This window comes from Marmota marmota, unplaced genomic scaffold, assembly GCF_001458135.2.
Source record: "Marmota marmota marmota unplaced genomic scaffold, marMar, whole genome shotgun sequence".
NCBI lineage: Eukaryota > Metazoa > Chordata > Mammalia > Rodentia > Sciuridae > Marmota > Marmota marmota.
In genome coordinates, this window is record NW_026000171.1 from 2341219 (window position 1) to 2365289 (window position 24071).

Consider the following 24071-nt stretch of genomic DNA (forward strand, 5'->3'; position numbering starts at 1 on the left):
CCTTTGCCTCTTCCTTCCCTATCCCTTTCCTTTATAGTCCCTCTTCTTATGAAGCACTCGGATGCCCATCTTCCTAAAGAAGATGGCCACTTCTACCCTTGAAGGACTTGCCCAGAGTGACAGGGCAGGGATACCTGAGGCTTGCTTCTAACTTTACCTTAATTTGGATAGTTTCGATAATGTCCTTTTTGGGGCAGATGTCCAAGATAAATTGCTCCACACCTCCAACGACACCACAGCAGTTCAACTGCAGAGAGAAAGCGGGAACGGTGATGAGGGACATGATCAAAAAGGTGATAAGAGGGAGAGGTGTGCTGGCTGGCACACCAAGCACGCTGCAGGCAGGCACCCTCTGAAGACGGGCAGGAGAAGGCGGCAGGTCTGCACTCTACCTACCGCGTAATGGATGGCTTTCAGCGTTTCCCGCTGGGGCTCGTCCTTGGTCTTGAGCTTGTTGTAGGTGTCCTTGTAAAAGTCCTGGAGTTCCTTAATCACCTGAAATGGACAGACACCTAAAGTGGTGGAGGTGGCTTTTTCACGAACTTCTTCTCAAGCACATGTTACTTGTTCACCCTCTTCAATCTTTAGCCAACAAACTCCCATGCTTGGAAAAATGTCACCAAGTAGACAGAAGCCACCAGCACCGCCTCTCTCAGGGCTTCTGTGGCACCGTTTACCTCCTCTACCTCTTCTAGGAACTCACTCCTGTCATTTTCCTTTTCTTTTGCACAGATTTTCAGTCCCTTTAGCTCCACTTGGTTCCTTCCATTCTACCTCTTAACTAAATGAAATCTCCTCCCGCTAACAAATTTTAAAAAAGGAAAAAAAAAAAAAATCCAACTCCCAACTTGGCTGCCTCCTCAGGCTTTCATTTCTTTTCACATAGTTGTGACTTTTGGAAAATGACTACCTTTCTGTACGCCCATTTCTGCACATGTAGTGCAGAAGTTGATAACAATCTTTACATCTCATAGGTTATTGTGAGGATTAAATGGGAGAGTCATGTTAAGCTGTTAGCATGGGAGCGAACATGAAGGTGTGTTAGCATCATGCTGTTGCACCTGGGTGCATCCCTACTTAATGCACTTCTGTCCCCTTGACCCTCACCTGCACCCAACTGACAGACTAACTTCCAGCATCTTTCATAATTATCCTTTTCTATTTCTAGGACTGCACCTTTTATTGCTTGGGTAGTTCTTTTTAAAAACAAAAACAATAAAATAGGTTCCTGCCTCCAATGTCTCTTCCTTTCCCTTCCCTGCTGAACAAGACAAGTTGGCCCTTCCTAAAAACTGTGTTGATGTGGCCTACCTAGCCTGACCCCAAACTCTTCAGTGCTCCCTCGGGAAGCCCAAGTTCAGCTTCGCCTAAACCCCTTTTTTGCCTGAAGTCCCGTCTCTATCCACTTTTCTCCTGAAATCCTCTCTGTCATTCAAAATTTAGGTCAGTGCACCCTTCTTCTTGAAGCCAGTAGAGATTCCTCTTTCTCACTCCACCTTTCCAAAATCCCAAGGGACTTCTGGATATAAATCACTCTGCAAAGCTTGCCAAACATATCTTTCTCCCACAATAGATGGCAAAGTTCCTGCAAGTGGGGACCACAGTTTGGGCATCTGTGGACCTTGCACAGTGTTTGGTATGGCACTTGGCTCACGGTGGCACCTGAACATGTTTATAGATTAGAGAAAGGAGCAAGGTATCCAGCCCATAGAAAGCCATATTTTTTTTTCCTTGTAGTACTGGGGATTGATCCCAGTGGTGCTCTACAAAGGAGACTTACCAATCCCAACCTAAATCCCCAGACTTTTTTATTTTATTTTGAGACAGGATCTTTTTAAGTTTCCCAGGCTGAACCTCCTTCCCTTCTCATCTCCCCCAGCTACCAATTCTCAAATCCACACCATTGTCAGTCCCAAGAGATCTTACGGGAAACACCTACCTCATCCTTGTGTGAATAGCCCCAGATGGCTGCAGCTATTTCAATGGCAAATATCACCAAGAGGAAGCCAAAGAACTAGAAGGCAAAGGGGGACAACCAGGTGAAAACAATCCCAGACAACAACAAGCCAGAAAAATCTAAGGGTGTTTTAGAATGAGTTAGAATGACAACTGTCTGGGGTACAGGCATCTAGCGGCAAAAATGAATGGCTTAGAAGGGGCAGGGAAGGATTTTCCAGACGGGAAGAGCTGTGAGACCTCTGGCAGGAAAAGGCACCCTTCCCAGAGGAAAGCGTGGGCATAGCCCGCCCCCAAATTGGTATTTATAGGGTGTTAGTTAGGAGTTAGTGAGCAATAAAATACTACTGCTCACTCATAAAACCCACAAAGCTTTGGGGAAACAGAGGCAGTGAATATACTCTGTGGATTTTGGGGAAGAGTATCAGATTTAGGAACAACAAGAAAAAGCAAAAGTACCTGTGGATTTAGGGAAAAAAAGCAAACGTGGTCCTCAAGAAAGGGAAATACAAAGTCCTGGCATTTAGCTGCCTACGAGAAGTGATAAAATGGGATCCAGAAGGGCAGGCGAGCAATGCCTACCAGCAGGGAGGGCCCGGGGGCCACAGACAAGATGGCAGCATGGCCAGGTGGCTGGGGAGGGCCCAGGGGAGGAACATGGGGAGGCCCAGGATAGCTCATGCTGTTTGGGTATCCTTTTCACCCCACCCCACTCCACCTGTTCAGTGGATTGTAGCCTGCTGAGCTTTTGGGGAGGGAAAAGGGCGAGGAGTGAGGGTGGCCCTAGGGAGCACAGAAAGGAGACTTACCAATCCCAACATGCACTGGGACTCTTGCACAGCCCCACAGCAGCCCAGGAAGCCCACCAGCATCATGAGGGCCCCAGCTCCAATCAGAATGTAAACTCCTGAGGGGAGGACACAGATGTTAGCTGGGAGGTCCAGATAGCTCCCACAATTCCTTTTCTACACTTTGTGACTCCATGCCTCCTCTCAACCTTTCTGCTCCCACATCAGGGAGAGAAGTTCCCCTTCCTTGACACCTCCCTGCCTTGCTGGTAGGTGGCCATTGGGCATGTGTAGTTAGAGACACTCAAGGGCAGATGCTGTCAACCATAAAAATGCCTTGCTCTGATGCAAAGGATACATATGTGGGTGTTAGAAGACCCTTGTTTTAGTTCCAACACTGCTGCTGTTAACTGTAGCAGTTAAGACATTTTTCCCCCCCCCTGGACCTTAATTTCCTTCCCTAATTAAACAGGTTGGTTGCTAGAAATTTCAAAAGATTTAGCATACTGAAGAGATCTTATAGTTGCAGTGCAGTTGCTCTAGGTTAAGAGTGAAGAGGACTCTTCCTGTTAAGGGGGAGGTGAGTGACACCATTACTAAGTTTTCAATTTCAGTGCTAATGGAGAAGAGCCGAGACAGTGCAGAGGTTTCTACTCTTGCCTATGCCCTGAATAATGCAAATTCCTGGGATAGGGGAATACAGTGGAGCAGCCCTGGCCGCATTCATTCCACAGTGTGCAATGATGCCCATTGGGCCCGTCCTACAGTAATATTCTTGAGAAGCCACAGTTGTCCTGGAGGGACTACCCCTGTGCACAAACTCCCACCCTCCTCCCCCAGAAGCCCCACAGAAAAACCAGTAAAGAAGTCAGAGAAGTCACAGAGCCTATTCTCTCCCAGCTTGGGAGGACTTCTGGCAATGTTGGGAGCACCTGTTTACTGAAATCTAGAATGCCTGGGTTTGAAGGCTGGCTCTGTGATCCTGGGGAAGTCACTTAATCTGTGTATAAGCTGTCTTTCTGCAACATGGGATGGTTGGGGGTGTAGCTCAGAGGTAGAATGGGCGCTTGGCATGGGCAAGGCTGTGGGTTCAATCCTCAGCACTGTACTTCAAGGACTATTGTGAGGATATGCAGAGGCACAATAAATACTAGCTGCTATTAATCTCAATAATACAAGAGTTGGGTAACAATTATTAATAACCACAGTGATGGACTCTTTATCCTCGCTGCTCTTTCCCTGTTATTCTTTAACTGAGACCAGAGAGACTTCCTTCAAGTAGGTGCTGAGAAGTAGAGAGATGTAATGTTTTCCCACAATACACAGCAGGATATGCGATGAGAACTCTCGGCAGGTGACACAGTGACTTCACTGTCCCACATCTGCAGCCTGCGCAGGGCAAAGGCTTTGCAGGCAACAGAGCATGCAATCTGCCTGCAGCTGAGGCTTACGGGCAGCACCGAGCAGAATGCACACAGGGAGCGTTTGTGCCTTTCCCTTCTTCCCCACATCTGTCGTGATGTCAAGTCACGTGGGGTTACTGGCAAACCCCATGTTGTATGAATATAGGTATTGTTCCCGTGCACGCCTGGCCCAGACTGGGCAAAGGGACAAATGCAGCTTGTCTTCCAGTCATCCTCCTAGGCAGTCAAATGTAGTGGGGCCACAGACTGGACTTGGGAAGGCCGTGCAACTCAAACACAGGGCACTGGGGAGGAGGGTGGCCTCCCTCTGCTCTTGGTCCTAATATGGGGACATCGGGAGTAAGGCAGTAGGATGGCCCCAGTTTCTTCTCATCTCACTGGGGCAAGATAGCAAAGGATGAGGTCATTCCTTTGAGCTCCAGAGCAGGGGATGAATAAAGGGGGGGGGGTATTAAGAGATCAAAAGGATTTACAAGCATATAAAACACAGCCGAGTAGGAAAGAATACACAGCCGTGTTTTCTCTAAGTCCGTATCCCAGCGCAGAAGCCTGGTGACCCTGGCAGAAGCTGAGACAGTTGGGTCAACAGGAAGTAAATTATGAAAGGGAAGAACATTTCCCATGCAGAGAGAACATTCTCTTAATGGGTCTCTGGGTTAATATTAAATATTCATTCTACAGCTCTGCAGAGGGAGATTTGAAAATAAAGGATCTTGGTTGGCTTTAAATCTTTCTTGGACAGCTGAAGATTTCAGAGGTCCTTGCATTAGCCCCTTTTGGGTGGGGGTGAAAACCAGTGGCCCTCAGCAGCTGTCCCTGAGGGTTTTAGGAGCGGTCATCAGGCTACAGGGTAGCCCATGTGTAAGCAGGGAAGTTCCCCCTCCCAAGCAGTCATGGAACCACGGCAGGGCTTGGCTTGCTTCTTAAAGGGACTGTCTGTCCAGTGCTTTCTGATGTCCCCATCAGAAAGCTACTCACAGTCTGAACCCAAGCTTGTTAGCAGAGGCTGGTAATGTGAAATGACAAAGTGTTCCCCTTTATAAAGCAGTGAATGTTAGCTTTCTGTCTGACTCATGGAAAAAGTTGTTCGTCACAGGGCTTTCTTGAGCATTACCATGTTAAATTGCTTAAGGGTTGTTTGTTTTGCTTTTTTTTCAGGCTGACATTATAGGCCTAGACAAAAAAAAAAAAAAAAAAAAAAGAGACTGGTGTGGCAATGGCATGAGTGCCAAGGTGTCCTTTACATAAGAAACAGGGCATTCTTTTCCCCTGTCTCAGGGCTCTCAGTTCAGCTCAGGCTAGAAGAGCACACATCAGTCTCCTACATGGCCTTAATCTACCTGGCAAACAGCGTTTCTCACTTCTGTTTGTGGAGAGAACAAACTCCACCAGAGCCTTTGGACTCCACTGGCTTCAAACAGTTATTATCTCTAAATAACTCAATTGGGGGTTCATAGACACCCTAACTGTGTCCTTCAAGGCTCTTGATTCCTCTCCCTCTTATGAATGGCTGTTTTCATGAACACGCAGCACAGTGGAATTCAATTTGTTGAGTACAGTAACTCTGTCAGTGAGGCACCTGTGTGCAAGCTGTGCCAGTTTCAGGTAGGGAAAACGAGGCACAGAGCAACCAAATGAAGTGCTGCATGTTCCCCAAACCATCAGGCACCTACCCATAAGCAGGGGATGGTCCCAGGGAGGGGTGGACCTTCATGGCCTCTAGATGGAGCCCCCCTGGATTCCCTCATTTAGTGGCCATGGTTCTGGAAGGACACCAAGGAGTTAAGAAGAGCCGCTGGCCTGAGACCAAAAAAATGAAGTTCCCCAACATGTTTGCAGCCTGGGATTATGGATACTGCTGACGGGCTGAATCTCCCAGGGCCTGAATTGGAGAGAAGGCCCATATAAGGTTGTCAGCTGTTCTGGACTTACTATGACCTGTTCTGATCGTCGCAAAGTATCCTCCCCCAGCCCCTTGCTTCTTTGCCTGGTTACGCACTCTTTCTCTACATTGTAAACTGTGCCCCTCTGAAAGGAAAGATACCCTGGGTCATTAGGGTTTTCTTAAGAGTCAGCTACATGGTGAAACTGTGGGTGGCCCTGCAGACAGTTATGCCACAGTGCAAGGGCCAGTCACCCCATGATGTCAGGACAGCAGCCAGGGTGTAGCTGGCACTCTTAGCTCTTCTGCTGGGAGGGAGGCTATGAGTTCACACACAAGGCTGGTCTCAGCCCAGTGGGGAAGGGGACACAGAGAAGCAGCCTCCTTGGCCCTTTGCCCGTGGATAACAATTATTCAGCTTCCCCAAGTATTCAGTGACAGACACAAAGGCAGGACCCAGCCAGAGGCTACTCAGCTTGATGATATTCTAGTGTCACTTGCCCTGGTTCTTGGGAGTCTAGAAGCAGAATCTTCTTCAAGATTCATAGACCTGTTTTGAAGGCAAGCAGAGCTAACGGAACAGCAGCTCCTAGACCTCAGGTAGGGAGTGCTGTGCCTCTGGAATTATGTCTTTAAATAACCTTCCTGGTTACTTCAGGTAGGCCCACTGGCCACCAAGGACTCCTGTAGTGACCCGTAGGATCTGAACCTTTGGAGCTTTTGGAGGCCAGCCTGGCTCCTGTCAAGCAAGCTGTCAGGAGAGTGTGGTCATCACATCTTGTGTGACTTTCCCACCTGTGTCCCACTGGCTAGGGCCACTGGAATGTGGGTGCTTCTCCCCTGATCACAATTTGTGTGATGTCAAAGAACTAAGAGCACCTCATTCTGTCCCCATCAAAGGGAAGCATTCAGTCAGTGCAGATTTTTTTTTTTTTTTCAATTACTACATGAGGAGTTCCCCCACAACCTATACAGAGAATTCAAGAAGCAACCCAGGTTTGAGTTTCACTCCTGCCTTTTGAAGACCATGAGCTTAGATAGCTATTCGAGCCTCTCCAGACCTTGTTTTCTTCATCTGTGAGGTGGGACTCATTCCCTACTCCTCGCAGAGTTATGGGGATGCATCTGGGTCACAATTTAATAGTAGGTGTAGGATTGTGAATGACACACTAGGAAGGGGCTCAAAAATGCCAATACCCTCCTTCCACATCTAAAAACATGTGGAATTAGCCTAAGAGTTCTGAATAATCAAAAGGAAATCTGGGGGGGGGGGTTGGGACAATGGGGGACCTTTTCTGGGACACACATGGGAAACCTGTGGGGCTTTTGCTTAGGAAAACGGCCTGAGGTGCTGTATGTTCCTGCTCAGGGCTCCCTCGTGTGCCATGGCAAGGAGTGTGAAGGATGTCCTCTTAGTACCCCACTCCCTGCTCCTCTGTGCAAGTGCCCCCTCTGGTTTCCACCCCCTCCTGCTCTACAGGGTGGCATTCCAAGCCTGCCTCAGACTCACAAAAATGCTCTGTTGCTAAAACAAGTCAGGGCACTATGGAAACCTGCTCCCTAAAAACTGTGTGTATAGTTAAAAAAAAAATACATTGGGCTTTTCTTTGCCTTAGTTCTTTCTGACAATGGGAACCACACCCAAAAAAACCCCAGCTAACAACAATGAAAAGCAGGAAAACTATCCACAGAGCTGGGGCTAGGCAAGCAAATGCGCTGTTTCTAAAGACCCCTTCCCTGCCTAACTGGTTTCAGCCAGGTCTCGGGGAGATGGGCAAGGGAAGGTCAGTGTGACTGGCCAGCCATGGCCATCTTGTTCCTAGAGCCTGGAGATAACCCTCATCGGTCTGCTTTCTCCGGCTTTTGCAAAAATAACTTTGGTGGGTGGGAAGGAAGTGACCAAACTTACACTTTGAGCCTGATGACATGACATGACAGCATCATCCTAAAAATAGGAAGCTTCTTTTGTTAGAAAATAAGATGGTTCCCACCCCAAACTCCACATGAAGTAGAACCACAGAGTCTGAGTTTACTTAGAAACTGGGAAGTTTCACTCGACAAGCTTTGTCTCCTTTCTCTTTAGAGGACCCGCAACAAGGGGGAGAGAAGGATACAAGAAAAAATGCCAGGGAGCTTGTGTGTAGAAAGGATCACACACCCTTCCCCTAAAGGAAAAGCAATTTAGAAAATGACAACAAAATTAAACCAAACACCATGGCATTTACCCAAGCACCAGGGTCCAAAGGACCTGAGTAGAGTCTTTCCTATTTTTTATTAAATGGTTCTGGGGATCAAACCCAAGCTAGGTACATGATGTACCACCAAGATACACCCCCAAGCCTCCCCTAATATTACCTAAGAATCTGTCTTCCTCTGGGTCTGAGTCCCTATCCAAATAGTGGGGAGAAGAGCCACCCATCCTCTCCTGGTACTGCATAAAAAGGACAAAGGTTTCTGAGTTAAGAAAATGATGAAGTTTAAGAAGACATGTAATTAGAAGAGAGTTATCAGGGATGTGAATGGAGGTTCAAAAACCCTCAAGAGCGGTAGCAACTTTGCCAAAGCCAACTGCACATCAGAGAATGGTCAAAATGCCAAACTCAGCCAGCATGAAAAGAAACCACATCAGTTAGATGCAAATTCATGGGCACAACTCTCCACACAAAAACACGGTACAACTTGAAAGGGACATGGCTGGCTCATTTGGCCTGAGTCTTTCCCAGGTCCAAGTCCCTGGGTCCATAGGGAGTCTCCAAAGTTGGAAGAAGCACCACAGTTTTCCCTCCTCACCTGTGTAGAAGCTGGAATGATTAGCTTCTTGCTCAAAGATGCTCTTGGTCTGAGAGTCGAATCGGAGCCATAGTCCAATGGCAAGGACTGCAATTCCAGCAAGCTGCAAGATAATGAAAATGGTGATAATCCTGGCTGCCAGGGAAAACAGTCCCTAAATGCTGAAGGACAAAGGTCTCTGAATTAAGAAAATGATGAAGCCTAATAAGACTTAATTGGGAGAGAGCATGGGGACTTGCAAAAGACTTGGGACCACCTTTGGTCTCTGCCCCTCACGTGCACCTGGTAGTAGAAGTCATGGGGTGTGTATGATCAATCCATGTGCCAAAAATATCAGCAAGCTGAGAATAAGCCATTACGTACTAGCAAAACAGCCTGGGTACTTTATAGGCAATAAAATACTATATAGCTCTGAAGACTAATAGCTACAGCTACATGCAATTCAATGAGTGAATCTCACAATGAACAAAAGCAAGAGCCACAAGAATTCATACAATATGATTCCATAGTTAAAATTATACTGTAATTATTGCACATAAAAATGATAAAGGAAAAATAGGAAAGCAATGATCATAAAGGAAGTGGTGTTCTCTAGTAGAGGGAGGGATTTATGCTCAGGGATGAGCACATGGTGGGTGGGTAGGTGGGTGTCTAGAAGGCTGGCAATATTTTCATTCACTCTACAATGTTGCCTAGGTTGGTCTCTAACTCCTGGGCTCAAAAGATCCTCCTGCCTCAGACTCCTGAGAAATTGGGAGGTGCGCTTCACTGTGCAAAGTGTAATAATCTCATTTTTTACTTGGGTGTTGGTTACATAGATATGCACACAAAAATGCCCAGGGAGACCACATTACTTAGCAAATGACATATCAAGAGTTTGCTCTTGCTTATCCACATCAGTCCTTAACTCATGAGTCCAGATCTTGGCCTGGCACTGTTGAAGCAGATGCTATGGAGGTGGCCTCCTGCCAAACTCCTGCTCCCAGTGGCAGCTGAGCTCCCTCACTGCTCGTACCAGGGCTTCCCCGGGGAGTGATGTGCGGCCAGCTGAACTTGGGAGTGGGACCAGGTTTGGTTAGTCAGCCCACCTAAATGGAGGCACATTTAAGTCAGAGCCCTGCTCTCCAGGGACCTTGGTTATCTGTCCTGACAGCTGTGACAGCCTGTGGTATAGACAGGCCCCTCTTTCCCCCCTCTCCTTTTCTCCATGCAATGGCAGTGAGTTTGGACATGCGGGGGGGAAAGTAGAGATGGTGGCATGGGAAGGACCACTCAGGACCTCAGCCTGCAGTGGTCACAACCTTGCCTGCACCCCCAGTGGCAGAAGCTGATTTGGCCTCATCACCGAGTTCCTACAATGCAGGTCTGTTAATTCTCAGTTTAAGTTCTATTGCTTTAGGTTTCCCATCAATAAAACATGAATGGAAAGGTGTGGCTCTCTCTTGCCTTTTAAGTATGTCTAAAGAATATAGGAGATTATATTAGAACAAGTCCTTCTGGAGGATGAGACATGGAATGGGCTTTGGTGAACAACACGATCTTCTCAGCATGAAGGTCAATCGACATGGCACCTTCAATCTGTGGCCAGTCAGCATCTTCCCACACCTCTCAGTCCCTACCTTAAGTAAGGCAATGCCAAGCATCACTAAGAACGACACAAAACCAAGTGCCCTGCAGCCGGACACTGCGGAAGAGAAAAACTCCTGGGTGCCAGGTTTGAAGGGGGTAGAAGTTCTAGAGTTAAAAGAACCTGAGGGTTCTGGGTTTAAGGATGCAGGTCAGATTTTCCTTTTTATTATTAAGTCATGAAGGTGACCTTAAGTCATGAAAGTCTCCCAATCTAATCCAAAGACAGCAGAAGATCTCTTCATGATGGAGAAGGAGTCTCAACCTCTCTGGACTCAGTCTGGATATTCTCCTCTATCTGGCTTCTCCAGGCAGTCAGAGCACTAGGAGGTGGGGCCCAGCTGGGGGCACCTGAGCTGGCAAAAGTGTGTGGCCCAACCCCCATACACAGGGTACTAGATGAGCACATGGTGGGTCTGGGCTCTGTGGATGGGCAGGCCCTGGTGGCACAGGTCCTCCTCTGGCCTTTGTCCTCAGCAGTCCTGTTGTGAGAATGCCTGGACCTGGGGCCAGCAGTGCTCCTGACCTTTCTTCTCTAGGCTTGTGCACACCAAGAAATTATTCCCAAGTCATCTTACCCTATTGTTGAGTGAAATTACTCACCCAACCCTTATCAGTAAGGAAAATTCCAAAATAGGAAAAGAATGAAAAGAATTCCATGCTCAGGGACTAAGCAGCAGAGGATGGCATAAAGCTGCCCTCCACACAGAAGCTTCCCAAGGGCAGCAGCTGGGTCTCTTGGGAAGTGGCCCCAGGCTTAGATATCAATGGGGTGCACAAGTATAACCTGCGGTGGGAAGGCCCCTTTCACTTTATAGAAGCCAAGAAAGTGCAGCTGTTTCTCTGGTTCTACATGTACAGATACTAAGAAGGGCACAGGGTTGGAGAACTGGAACCAGAAGGAAAAGAAAGCATTTCAGGTCTAACCTTGGCCAAGGACAAGGCCAGGTGCAGAAGCTGGGAGTTCCGTGTATTTGGACTCTTCCCTAAACCTAACGTCACGCTGCTGGCTTGTCAAAGTTATAACCCTATGGGACAATGAGGAAGGAAAAGCAGGTGGCGCAAGAGAAATGGAAAAACCAATAATAGATCTCTACCTCTTCTACCTAAAAGCACCGTCAGAGGGGAGGGAGGTTCAAGAGGAAAGGAGGGAGGGCCAGGGGCAGGACTGGGAATATGTGGTTCACAAAAATCACAGAGGACTGAGCTGTTGCCTTTTTTGATTAAATTTCTGAGCTAATAGGCCTGAGGTGATACTGTGGAAGCCATTGGCTGCCCCATTTTCTGTAATGCTATTCCAGAGACTGCTTCAGTTGGTTGGGTCACAATGGACTGGGGTGGCAGGGCCATGAAACCTGACCCATGGTTGTTAAGGCTGCACTCAGGGGCTCTAAAGCATCGCCAAGGAGAACTCGATTTTTGGCAGGGCATTGAAGGGGACTCCCCTCCCTACAAGCCAGTTCTCACCCCCAGAAACTTCAATAATAGGAGAAATAATGAGAAGGGACAAGCAGCAACAATCAGTCAGCTTTGACCTTTAAAAAGGGCACCAAGTCAATTATTAAGGGACCCCATAAAAAGAACATAGTCAGCGGGTTCTGCTTGTGTGGGTTCAACCAACTTCAGATGGAAAATGGACTTAAATCCGTGATGGTTGTATCTGTTTTGAACACCTACAGACTTTTGGCTTTGTCCTTATTGCCTAAACAAAATACTGTGATAACTATTTATACAGCATTTACATTATAAGTTATATGCAAATACTATGCCATTTTATGGAAAGGACTTGGGCATCCTCAGATTTTGGGGAAGGGGTACGGGTGGGAAAGGGAAAGGTCCTGGAACCAATCTCCTGTGGACACTGAGGGATGCCTGTATAGGGGCCTGGGAGGCAAGTTGATGGTTTGTTCTCAGGTTAATAAACTGACATGTGGCAGTCACGTTGGCCACGGCTGTTGCCTCTTTTGTTGGTTATCACAGGATCTGAGCAGTTTTGATGCAGATTCTGGTGGGGCCTAGAAAGAGGACAGCAATGTGCCTGATCACCAGCTGGTGGGATGGAGGAAGAGAGTCCACAGTCATCACTCCCAGCCTGAGGCCCTGCCTACAGTCTGCCTGGTTACCTTTTTTTGTTTCCAACAAAAGCCAAATGGAAACAGTCTGGTTTTGCTGGGAAAAGCTCCTTTGCCATCTGGCCCCAAATGGTTCCATTTGACAGTGTAAAGAGAAAAAGGATAGTTTTTTCCCCCATTATTTCATTGGAAATTTCTTTGTTTCTTCACTTATGCCAACTTTGTTTCTTAGAAGATGAGCCACGAGACAAAACTAATTGAGGACAGTTTACAAAATACTTTGGCCAGTATTTCTCAAAACTGTTAAGGTCTGTCGGGTGCAGCGGTGCATGCCTGTAATTTCAGTGACTTGAGAGGCTGAGGTGGGAAAATCACAAGTTCAAGGCCAGTCTCAGCAACATGGGGAGACTGTGTCTCAAAATAAAAGGACTAGGGATAGAGCCCAGAGGTAGAGTGCCTCTGGGTTCAATCACCAGTAACAAAGGAGGAAAAAAAAAAAAAATGAACAAACAAAAATGTCAAGGCCATGAAACACAAGAAGAGACAAGCTGTCACAGACTGGATGAGTCTAAGGAGACAGTCATGTGGTATCTTGGGTGGGACACTGGAACAGATAAAGGACATTAGTGGAAATACCTGTGATATTTCAATATGTCTGGAGCTTAGTTAACAGTCATGTAACCAATGCTGGCCTCTTGGTTGTGACAAATGTAACCTGGTAATGTAAGATGTTACCATGTTACAACAAGGGAAATTAAAAGGAGCCTGAGAACTCTTTGCATTATCTGCAACTTTTCTGTAGGTCTAACACTATTCTAAAGATAAATGTCTAAAAAAGCAGCATCAGCTGGGCACCCTCCCATTTCTCTCTCCCTCAAAACTTCCTGTCTCCTTCAAGAACCTGCTCCATTAATTCACTTCTTTCCTGCCTTTGCAATTCTGTCTCTGCCAATAGCACATGGGCAGCTTTCTTGATCCTAAGAATCAACAGAACAAACACAAGAATCAAAAACTCTCTTTCCTCAACCTCATGGCTCTGCACTATCCCTTAACTGCCAAGTCTTTGCTAATTCCTCTAACTACTCACAGCTCCACTCTCCCAATCTGTCCCCAGCAGCAAATACCACTGAACCTGCCTCCTTTGCTCCTCAAATGCAAGCTCAAAGTTTCCTAAATCAGCCTCTGGCATTCCCACCTCGGCTCACACAAGTCCTTCCCTCCTGAAAGGCTACCCTGGCCACCTAGGCCTGCTCTTCCCCCAAGGTCTCCCAGTCTCCTCCCAGGTGACAATCCCTGGAAACACCCCCACCCCTACATCCTCAGGCTCTGCCCCTCCTCTGTCAGATCTTTAGTCTCCCATCTCACCAGAGCCGAGTCCAAACTCTGGAGGTCAGGGTGACTTCCTAGTTCTTTTTGTTTACCCTGCCCCATCTACACTTTGGACCAAATAGTCATTAGAAAATAATTATCCCTATAAATGTATGATTACTCCAGTGACAGAGGACCTCTAAAATTCACTTGTCCTTTGGATAAGCCTTCTTTCCACCCAGTTCTTCATTGGATCCATCTTCTAATATCTTAAAACAAGACCCAGAAACTACAAGGAATAATTATTTACCCAGAGAAAATGCTGAGAAAGACCCATAAGGGATACATAGGAAGTGTCTGGTGAATGACAAGTATTTCTCTCTCTGCATGTGACATAGGTTGCAATTGAGATTTAAGGGCAAATCTTTATTAAGTCTTTTGAAAAATGATGTTCCTTTAAAGTCCATGTCTTTGCTCTATTATCTGAAACTCCATCAGCATCTCCACCTCTCCCAGAAACCCAGTTAGATTCTCCAATTTTAGATGAACACACAGGTGACCCGGTCATGTGGGGTTTATTGGCAGCTTCAGAGACATGAAAACCTAGCATTGCCCTAAACTGAGGCCCACCATAGAGTTTCTTGATCATCTTCTCTTTCCATATTTACTCACCACCGAAAGTACACCTGGCTGACAAGGCACCTAGCTAAGATCAGCATTTCAGTGAGTCACTGCAAATCTTGCCTCAGGGACAAGTACAGAAATCTTACCCTGAAACATACACTGGGAGTTAAAGGAAATGTATCCAGTTCCAGAGAATTAAAAAAGAAATCATGGAGGCGGAGGCAGGAGGATTGCAGGTTTAAAGCCAGCCTCAGCAACTTAGTGAGGCTCTAAGCAACTTGGTGAGACCTGTCTCAAAATAAAAAATAAAAAGTGGTTAAGCGCTCTTGGGTTCAATCCCAGGTCCCCAGGTGTGTAACATACTCTGAAAACTGTGAAGTGCTATAGCCAGTCAGATTCTGTAGGGAAAAAAACCCGATAATGACAATGTTAATAGTAACAAACCTTGAGAAAGACAATTCACAGGCATTCTAGGGATGCCTGGTGTGTGTCCTCCTATGATCTAAGACAGTGGCTGGGCAGAGGCGGGATAACTTAGGACACTGGGGTTGTGTTTTCTGTTTTTTATGAGAGTCTGTGTGAGTGTTGAGTGGTGAAGGAAGATGGATAAGTTTACCTACTTCACACCCATGAACCACCTCCCATAAGTCCACCATGATCAGATGATTAGGTGGGAATGCCAAAGCCAAGTGCGGAGGGAAGGTTAGAAAATTGCTTGGCTTCCATATTTCCTGGGACCTCAGACTGAACTCTGCAGAAGGGAGTTGCCACAGAGGGAGGGAACAGAGAGGGAACAGAGAGGGACAGGATTTTACTGGGTTAGGCAAGAAAGGAAACCTCCCGGTAGTTCTCTCTCCTTCTTATCTATCTTGCATTATCAGGGATTGAACCCAGGGGTGCATTGAGTTACACCACAATCCCTTTTCATTTTGATTTTGAGACAGGGTCTTGCTTAGTTACTCAGGCTGGCCTGGAACACACAATCCTCTTGCTTCAGTCTCCTGAAGTGTGGGGGCTAATAGGTGTGTGCCACCATGCCCAGGAAAGCTTGTTCTCTTGAATACCCTCCTTCAGTAAGATGCTTATCAGCCCTGGATTTTGCGTTTGTTTTGAACACCCTGAACTTGAGTGACCATAGGCATAGTTTTCTGCAACAGCCAGGAAGTCAGTAACAGACCAAACCTAAGGCTGTAGGTATCCCCACCAGCCTTTTCTGGACTTCAAAATATCAGTTACGCTTTAAGAAAGTCACAGAGGTGGAGATAAGGCCTTCTGTGCCCACCAAGATTCAACATTTAAAAACTAGTCCGGCCACCCAGACCTGCAGGCTCTGGGCCTCACCCATCTCCATAGCAACTTCGGCTCACCATGGAATGCCAAGCCTGGGATGGGCAGAGTCACTAGTCAGGAGGCTGGGCTCGGCAGAGCCAGCAAGAACAAACAGGATCCCAGTGTTGAAGTCTCCTATAATCCTCTCCTTATCCTCCTCCCCAGCTTTAAATGCAGCTAGAGTTGCTGGCATCTGAAGGGTGGACACACTTGGGCAGGTCTTGGAGTTCTCCTGCATCACCATGCCGTTAAAACAGTGACAACAAAACCAAATTTCATTTCAATCAGTAGAAGAAATGGTATGGCTTGCTCTCTCCTTAGGGAACACAAGCAAACTATCAGCTCATGGCAAAATTTAAAGGTATCCATCCACAGGGCACATGACCAACTTCAGTTTTATTAGAGGGGAATTGAAAAGCTCCAGAGATCACAGCCCTAGAGAACAGAAGTCCCCTTTGGGGGCATGACCATCCCAGGAACTGGTGGGCAGGCCAACCTGAGGACCATGTCCTTTCTCTAGAAAGCTGCTTCTTCTTCTTCTTCTTTTTTTTTTTTTTTTTTTGCAGTGCTGAGGATAGAATCCAGGGCCTCATGCATACTAAGCAAGTGTTTTACCACTGAGCTATATCCCCGGCCCACTCCAGAAAACTTCTGCACTCTGAGCTTCCACCAAGCTGGTGTCTCAAGGTGGCACTTAGAATCTCTATCTTCAAAGGGAATTCAGGAAACTCCTTTCTAAGCTAGTGATTGATTCTTAAGAAGCGTGGCCCCTAGAACCTGTCAGACATGCTATTCTACTTTGACGCATGCTCAGATGTGGCACCACTAATTCAGGCCTTCATTTACATACTGAACAAGCAGGTCAGACAGGAAAAGGCTCTCTCTGGGGCTTCAGAACCAAGAGAATAGCTTTCTATGTATCCCTGTTGAGAAGTATGAAGTCCTGGAAGAGAGGTATGATCTTCCTGAGCTCAGGTTTCCTTGTCTGTGTAAGGAGAGGTCACAGCTTCAGCCTGACAAGGAAGCAGAGCTGGACCTCCCACTCCACGTTGAAATCTGGAGAGGAGGACTCCATCTCCCTGACCTTGGAAAGCCACAGAGTTTGCCTGGAGGTCACGTCTGAGATGCCCTATGGTTGCAGTGAAGGGAGAGACTATGGGGTGCACTAGTGGGAAGGAAGGGAGAGGTTAAAATGGAGAGATGCTGGCTGGGCAGCTCCATACTGAAATCTCAGAGCCAGGAAGCCAGAGAAAACAGTTCAAGTTGGAACGTGCATTTGAGAACCAAATGCACATTTTCCACCCAGGTCTGTCCTGGAACCCTTCTCCTACAAAAGTCCTGATGACTCAGGGGTGTGTAAGAGGCTCCCACAGCTTCTGCATCAGACAGTGTTGAAGTTTGGTAAAAACTTCCCTTATTTCCTAGTCCAGGCTCTATTATGAATGAGAGTGGACTCTGACCTCTTGTAACTCCAAACTCTGGAAAGTTTTTTTTTTTTTTTTTTTTAAACTAGAGATTTACCCTTAAACTATATCCTCAGCCCTTTAGGCTGGCCTCAAACTTGGGATCCTCCTGCTTCAGCCTCCTGGATTATAGGCATGCACCACCATTCTTGGTGAAAGATCATTTTTAAAAATACAAAAATCACACAGAAGCCAGTGGTCCAGCTGCAGGTTATCTAGCTAGTGCTGTCTCCGCTCCACAGGCAGGTTTTCCTGTCCATAAGCAACTCCTCCAGAGGCTGGTAAATAATAGGCACAAGAGTGATTTGATAATAATAGCAATAGTTATGGTCTGTGAGGACCCACGTGTGGCACACATTATAAAAGATGGTTATGTAAATATCTCACTGCCTCATCCTCTCATCTCCCTTATTTTATAGCTGATTCAGAATCACAGATGTTAAGCAACTCACTCAAAAAACAAAACAAAAAGACAAACCCCCATACATAACAAAAATAGTCAGGGTTCAAACTCAACCAGATCCATGTAGATGACTCACATCTACACTTTCTCCCGCACTGTGCTTCCTCATTGCCCAAGTGGTAAGGGGGACCCCCCAGGACAGAAGGGGGCCTGGATACGTTGATTTTGGCAAAATGTTCTGACTTAAACCTTAACTTGGTGACAAGGATTCCTCTACTTGCCCTGGCTTGATAACTCAGCCTAGGTGAGAGGGGGAGGGGCTTACCACTTGGGATTGTTTTCTCCTCCTCTCTTGAGGCTAGAAGAGATGATCCCCTGAGAGAACAAATGGCTGTCTCTGGGCCACTTCTACCTTAGGCTCATTTTCTATTACTAGTGTCCATAGGGTAGTAATGGTGACTTTGGTTCTGTTCTTCTCTATGACCTGGTTCCTGGGTGTCCTAGGTGGTCAAGAAAGTTCTAGACAAGAGGAATCAATCCACTTCTGGAAGTCATGAGGAATGAACTGTAGGGGTGGTGCTAAGGATACCCTTCTTAGAGGTTTGGATGTGAAGTAAGCTTATTTCTTTCAGTTTTTACTGTGAATGAAATTTCAAGTTAAGTTCCACTAGGTGAGCCTCTGCCAATGGGGTTTCCTTATGGGGCATTTCCAGCAAAGTGCAAAAATGGGCTCTCTGAGGTAGAAAGCTAAAACCTCCACTTCCTGTTCTGAAAGGATGACAGGACATAAGGCCTTGGCTTTGATGTGGTTCCACAGAGCTGAAATAGGGAGCTGTAGTGAGTGTGAACCTTTAGGACAAGATGGACGCCACTGAAGGAGGAGCCGGAGTAATGCTAATGCCTGCAACAGTGGCAGAAGTCAGCCCTGAACTTATGCTATGCGCTAGGCCCAGGATGATAGCTTTGCATTAAACATCCCACTATTCATTCCTCTTAACAACCTGAGATGTGGGCTATATTATTGCTTTCATGATCCAGATAAGGAAATGATGCTTAAGGGGATTGGTAATTTGCAGCCTCTCCATAGGAATCTCTATGTCTAATAAGCCATCTCACCTACTCCCTGCCCCTAATAATTACTCCAAGTCATAAATGGCCCCTTGTCACTTCATGTTGCTCTTTTAAGGTATCAGGGATGGAAGGAGGACACAACAAAGTCCCCAATCATCCATAAGGTCCTGGGGAAGCCAGACTTTTGTCTCTTGGGAATATTTTGTATCTCAAATTCTGAGATTATGATACCTACACCTCATTACCCATATAATTCAACATTAAAACAAATTATAAAACAAATATAATGAAGTTAAAGAAGGAGTCTATTTCCCCTGATTCCCTGGGCTTACCTGTGAAGCTGGTGCCCTAAGCTAATGCCTGGCCTATATGCTGACCTTGGGGTCTCCCTTTCTGGGGATTCCAGCATCCTTGGGGGGCTCCTGGGTGGAGGGGCAAAGGGGCCCAAGATAGCTATCATTTAAACACCAGAGCTCTTGGGCAGGGGGTGTAGTTCATGGTAGCATCTTGCCTAGCATGCACGAGGCCCAAGCTACCACCAGTGGATGCCACCATCTCTCTTCCGGGCCCTTTTGGACAATTTTGTTTGCATATCCCAAGCCTGGCCTCAGGCTGGTGCAAGGCATTTCCTTACTGGGGATGTTCTCTGCAACAGAAACGCAAAGCTTGACAGGTTTTCCAGGAGAGAAGGAGTATCTGGAGACTAGAGTTTTACTGTGAGGTCCTGCTGTCCCTTTTGATTCTTAGTGGTTTGCTCTAGATCCTGAGATGTGGTCAGGATCATCCTAGTTACAAATGAGAAAATAGGCTCAGAGATGTTATGACTTGCCTATGGTCACAGAGCAAATACAGAGTGACTCAGATCTCTCCTTCTGTCACATGCACAGCATGGGTCATGTGGCGATCAGTCACTCAAATGCCTGTCCCATTCTTGGTAGAAGGAAGGTAGCTTGGTCCCCTCTCTAGGGTAGGGTGTGGCAGGAGATTTAGGGCCACTTAAGCTTTTTCTCAGCATACCTTTATGGAAATGAAGCAGCTACCTGGTCTGGACAAGTTCAAGGGTTGAGAAATCCTCCCTTCCATGGATGAAGTCAGCATCATTTAAAAACCAGAGCCCTTGGGCAGGGGGTGTAGTTCAGTGGTAGCATATTGCCTAGCATGCACGAGGCCCAAGGTAGCCTTTTTCCAAACAAGAAATCTCATTTCAAGTTTCCACTGACTGCGTGCCAGATGCATAGCACACACTGGCCAGCCCATAAATAAATCCCTTTTCTGCTGAAAGCAGGCATTCTGATCTTAACCAAAATCATCTGATGTGGGGGACTGTTTTGGGGATGTTTTGCTTTAAATTCCAGAATACCACACATTTGTTTTTCATTGTGTATGCCTCACTAAGATGCCTAGAGATTATACATACACACTCTTGCTCACACTCTTTACCACGTGGACCAGCCAGTTCCTGTTCCGTCTGCAGAACTCGTTAGTAGGTGCCTGCACGGCCCCAGAGGTCAGAGATGTCCCTCTCTCGTTCTCTCTCTGTTTTACAGCTTTCAGGCACTGCCACGTGATACATGGACTGGCAGTGTTGCAAAAGGTACTCCTAGCTGCTCAGGTGAACACTATCCTCCCCGATCACGGACATCAGAGCCCCAGGCCAGCAATGGGAACAAGGGCCCAGGTTCCCAAACTCCTACCTCACCTATCACCTGCCCTGTCCCTTTGCTATGGTTCCCATCTACATTTTAGGTCTTTTAACTTTTAGGCAGCAAGTACCCCACCCTAAGCACCTCACCTACACTATTTAATTTTCACAATAGGCCCAGTTCATAAGTAATATCATCTTCTTTCTATGGTACCAGTGATTGAACCCAGGGATGCTTTACCACTGAGCTACAATCCCAGTCACTATCCTCTTTTTAATTTTTGATAAGTTGCTTAGGGCCTTGCTAAATTGCTGAGACTGGCCTTGTAATCCCCCTGCCTCAGTCTCCTGAGTTGCGGGATGACAGGTGCACTTGGCCTTGTTCTTTTTTTCAAGATTAGAACACTGGGGCACAGAAGTCAAGTTGCATGCCTGAGATGACATGACAAATAAATAATAGAGCTGAACTTGAACTCAGAACTGACTGTAAAGCCCAAATTCTCAATTGTTTTGTTAACCTGTGTAACTTTTTTCTTTTCTTTTTTTTTCCTCTAGTGCTAGGGAACCCAGGGCCTCTGACTACACCCCCAGTCCCGGAACTGTTGGTCTTTTTGATCCCTTTCTTTTATTTCTAAGCCAGAATTTTTTCCTTTTTCCCTTCCTCCATCCTAACCACATCTGATCCCCTTTCAAAAGTGACACCTTCTATCTCTACAGGCCCTAAGAGAGCCCAGGTGCAAGGGAAGAAAGACACCTGCAACGTGCATGTGTCTCGAGAGGTGGCCCGAGCCTGGCCTCTCTCAGGGAAGAGCTGTTGGATGAACAGAGCCTAAGAAGTAGCTGCTGCTTCCTCTCACTGGCCTCTGGCCTGAGCGCTTGGTCCACACCCTGGCTCCACTAAACACAAGCAGTGCTCTGGGAAGCAGATCCTCTGAAGCAACTTGGCACATTTTCTTCTCTTCCTGGCTTTGCTTTTGCTGCCTGAAGCTGCCCATTGGCTACTATGTCCACAGATGGGACCGCAGTCCATCCACTGCCCATTGTCCTTTCATCCCTTATAGGAATAGCCCCAAAGTGCAATCCAGAGTCTCTGCCCTTCCTGCACAGCACCATCCAGCCAGCAAAGGGCACAAGGGGGCCTCACTCTATAGGCTTCTGTGACAGTTCTGGACACCAGCCCTTGAAACACATCATGGGGTCCTACAAAGGGACTAAGTGTCCCTCCCAAGCACTGGACAAGGACTTAATTTCTATTTGCAATGGGTTTTCTGGGTCTCTAAAGGGAGATTTAACCAGGCTGTCTTAGGAAGCCAGGGCTGCACTTTGATTGGAGTAGAGGGGAGCAGAGTATGGAAGGATTGTCCCAGGTTTATAGAAAGGAAGCTTTAAAACATCGAGCATGGGAGTAATAGATTTAAATCAACAACCCCACACCGCAAGGAAGAAGGCATTCACTTGGCAGTAGGAGAGCAGGAGAAGCTGCCTTGGTGGGCAGGGCCTGTGCGTCCCTGGGGTGGACATTCCTCTCTAGGAGTGGGCCACAGAGGGAAGTGTACAGGGTTCCCCACCCTGAGAACACCTACTGAAGTTGGGGCATGTGTGCAAATTGGCACACTGCCATTGCTGTGTGGGACGAGGTGACTTGGATTCAGACCCCTAACTTCTCTTGACTGGAAAAGCAATGCTGAGTTCCTAAGTCTGATTTTGCTGAACTTTATATTTTATAGTTTTAATAAATTCATATTATCATTTATCATACTATAGGTTCAAAGTAGGTTGAAAAGAAAGGAACACTAGAATGTTACAGAAATTCATTCTGAAATGAATAAATTCAAGTTACTTTAAGGTATTTTAAACTCCCAAGTCAAAGATCCTAAGATCCACATGGGAATTGTGTTGCTTCTATACTTGGACATTTACATGCAGTTCAGACTGAGAGTTAGGCAAGGACTGTGTCCTGATGCGGAAATGTCCCATGTAAAGCAGGAGCTTGACAGAAGTTGTGGCCACTGGACTGCCGAGGTCTGAGAGGCATTCCCTGGAACCCTGGATATGCATTGGGTAAGCTGTGAAGGGTCAGTTACTTCCCTAACAGTCAGTGCCAGCCCTATTCCTGCTCCTGTCCCCTGCATGATGTTCAACAAGAGGATGAAGGAAGGAGGACTTATTACTGAGGGTTTCTAATTTTTCTCTAAGTCAACAGTCCCCAAGCCTCTTTGCCTAGGGACTTTCTTTGGAATCAAATTAACTTGGACCCTCTCCAAGTCAGACTGTTTTGGCTTTCCCTGTCACTTAGCCAGACTCCTTGACAATTCCCTAAAAGATCCCCCATGAGACATTTTCTCCTTCCTCAAATCCTCAGAGTCAAGATGGGCCAGGATGGTCCTTCCAAGCTCCATTTGGTGGGAAGGAGGAGAAGAGAAAGTGAGAGCTCTGCTCTTCCAGAACAGAGGCAAATCACTCAAGCTATGGGAAAACCTAACCAAAGAAGCAAAACTTGGCTGGAAGCTCATAAAGCTGAATTCTTCCTGTGGACCAGCTATAAGGAACACTCATTAAATGAAGCGAGAGTCAAAGCCACTCCTTGGGCAATGATTAAGCTTAGATTCAGTGAGAATGGGTGGGGAGGCTGGCTCTTTAGTTTGGGCTGCACTTGATCATCATGGGAACTTAGGGTTTTGAATGTCTTTGGCAAAACTCCCTATTCTTCTCCCATAGAGCCCCTAGGGAGTTGGTAAGGCAAGCTGCTTCTTAGGGCAGAAACATGGAATTCAGAACAGAACAGGAGAAATCAAGGGAGAAAAACTAATATGAAGCATTTATATTACTTTGAAATAAAATCCTTAGGTCCTCAGGTCCATGGGAAAGAAAAAACAAACAAAACAAAACAACAACAACAAAAACGGCAAACACCCCTTGCCCCACAGGGGTGAAGAGTGGGGAATCAGGCAGAACATTTTCTGGAGGCAGATCCCATTGATTTCATGGGATTCCCTAGAAAGATTAAGATCTCCTCGTCTAGGATGACAACATAAAATACTTAAAAACTATCCACAACTTAGTATTTTTTTTTTTTTTTTGGTGGTGTCAGGGGGGAGAAAATTACCGGATGGATGTAATTATTATAAAATTATCTCATCTGGGGACAGGATGTTGCTTTCCACAGCTGCATGCCATCATTTGATGGAAAATGAAAATGTCCCTGGACCAGCCTGACTTTTTCCATGGGATAAAACAGGCAAGAGATCTGCAGTCAGAACTCCAAAATATAAATTACAAAGTATAGTAAGATTTGTCCTTTTTGTCTCCTCAATTTCTTCAGTTGCAAGGAATTTCTCCTGGTTCTCCAGGGCTTGGGTCTGAGATTTGCAAATCCTGAAACAACGAATCTGTTTCTCTCCTGTACATAACAGGTAAAGCTCATTCCTGAAATGTTTATGATTTAAAAACACCTGCAGCAGGTTCAAATAAAATTTTACTGACCCCACTTGGGAGAGGGAACATAGTAAACAGAACATAGTAAACACCAGCTTCTTTAAACGTCTCTGCCCTTCTTTCCCTGACTTCACACAGGTCCACCTAGGATATTGCCACCCATAAGGTGGCAATAGACATGTGGAAACCTGGGGACCTCAGGCCCCTACCTTGCCATCAGATGTGTCCAGGCAAAACCCTGTTAAAATTTGTGTCCTA

The 24071-nt window shown here is 46.5% G+C and overlaps 1 protein-coding gene and 1 long non-coding RNA gene across 2 annotated transcripts in view; one reads left to right on the top strand and one right to left on the bottom strand.

Moving 5' to 3' along the window:
* The window catches only part of Cd9 (CD9 molecule), a 32132-nt gene that overhangs the window by 3179 nt on the left and 4882 nt on the right, over positions 1-24071 (bottom strand). The window contains exons 2-6 of the mRNA XM_015500731.2: positions 8841-8943; positions 2766-2863; positions 1940-2014; positions 397-495; positions 158-247 (exon numbers count right to left, since the gene is read on the bottom strand). Of these exons, the coding sequence (XP_015356217.1) occupies positions 158-247; positions 397-495; positions 1940-2014; positions 2766-2863; positions 8841-8943 (465 nt within the window). The remainder of the gene's footprint in view (positions 1-157; positions 248-396; positions 496-1939; positions 2015-2765; positions 2864-8840; positions 8944-24071) is intronic.
* LOC125611878 lies at positions 5991-23642 on the top strand. The gene is made up of 3 exons (XR_007342113.1): positions 5991-6117; positions 9459-9471; positions 23632-23642. It is a non-coding gene; the product is annotated as an uncharacterized LOC125611878 (long non-coding RNA).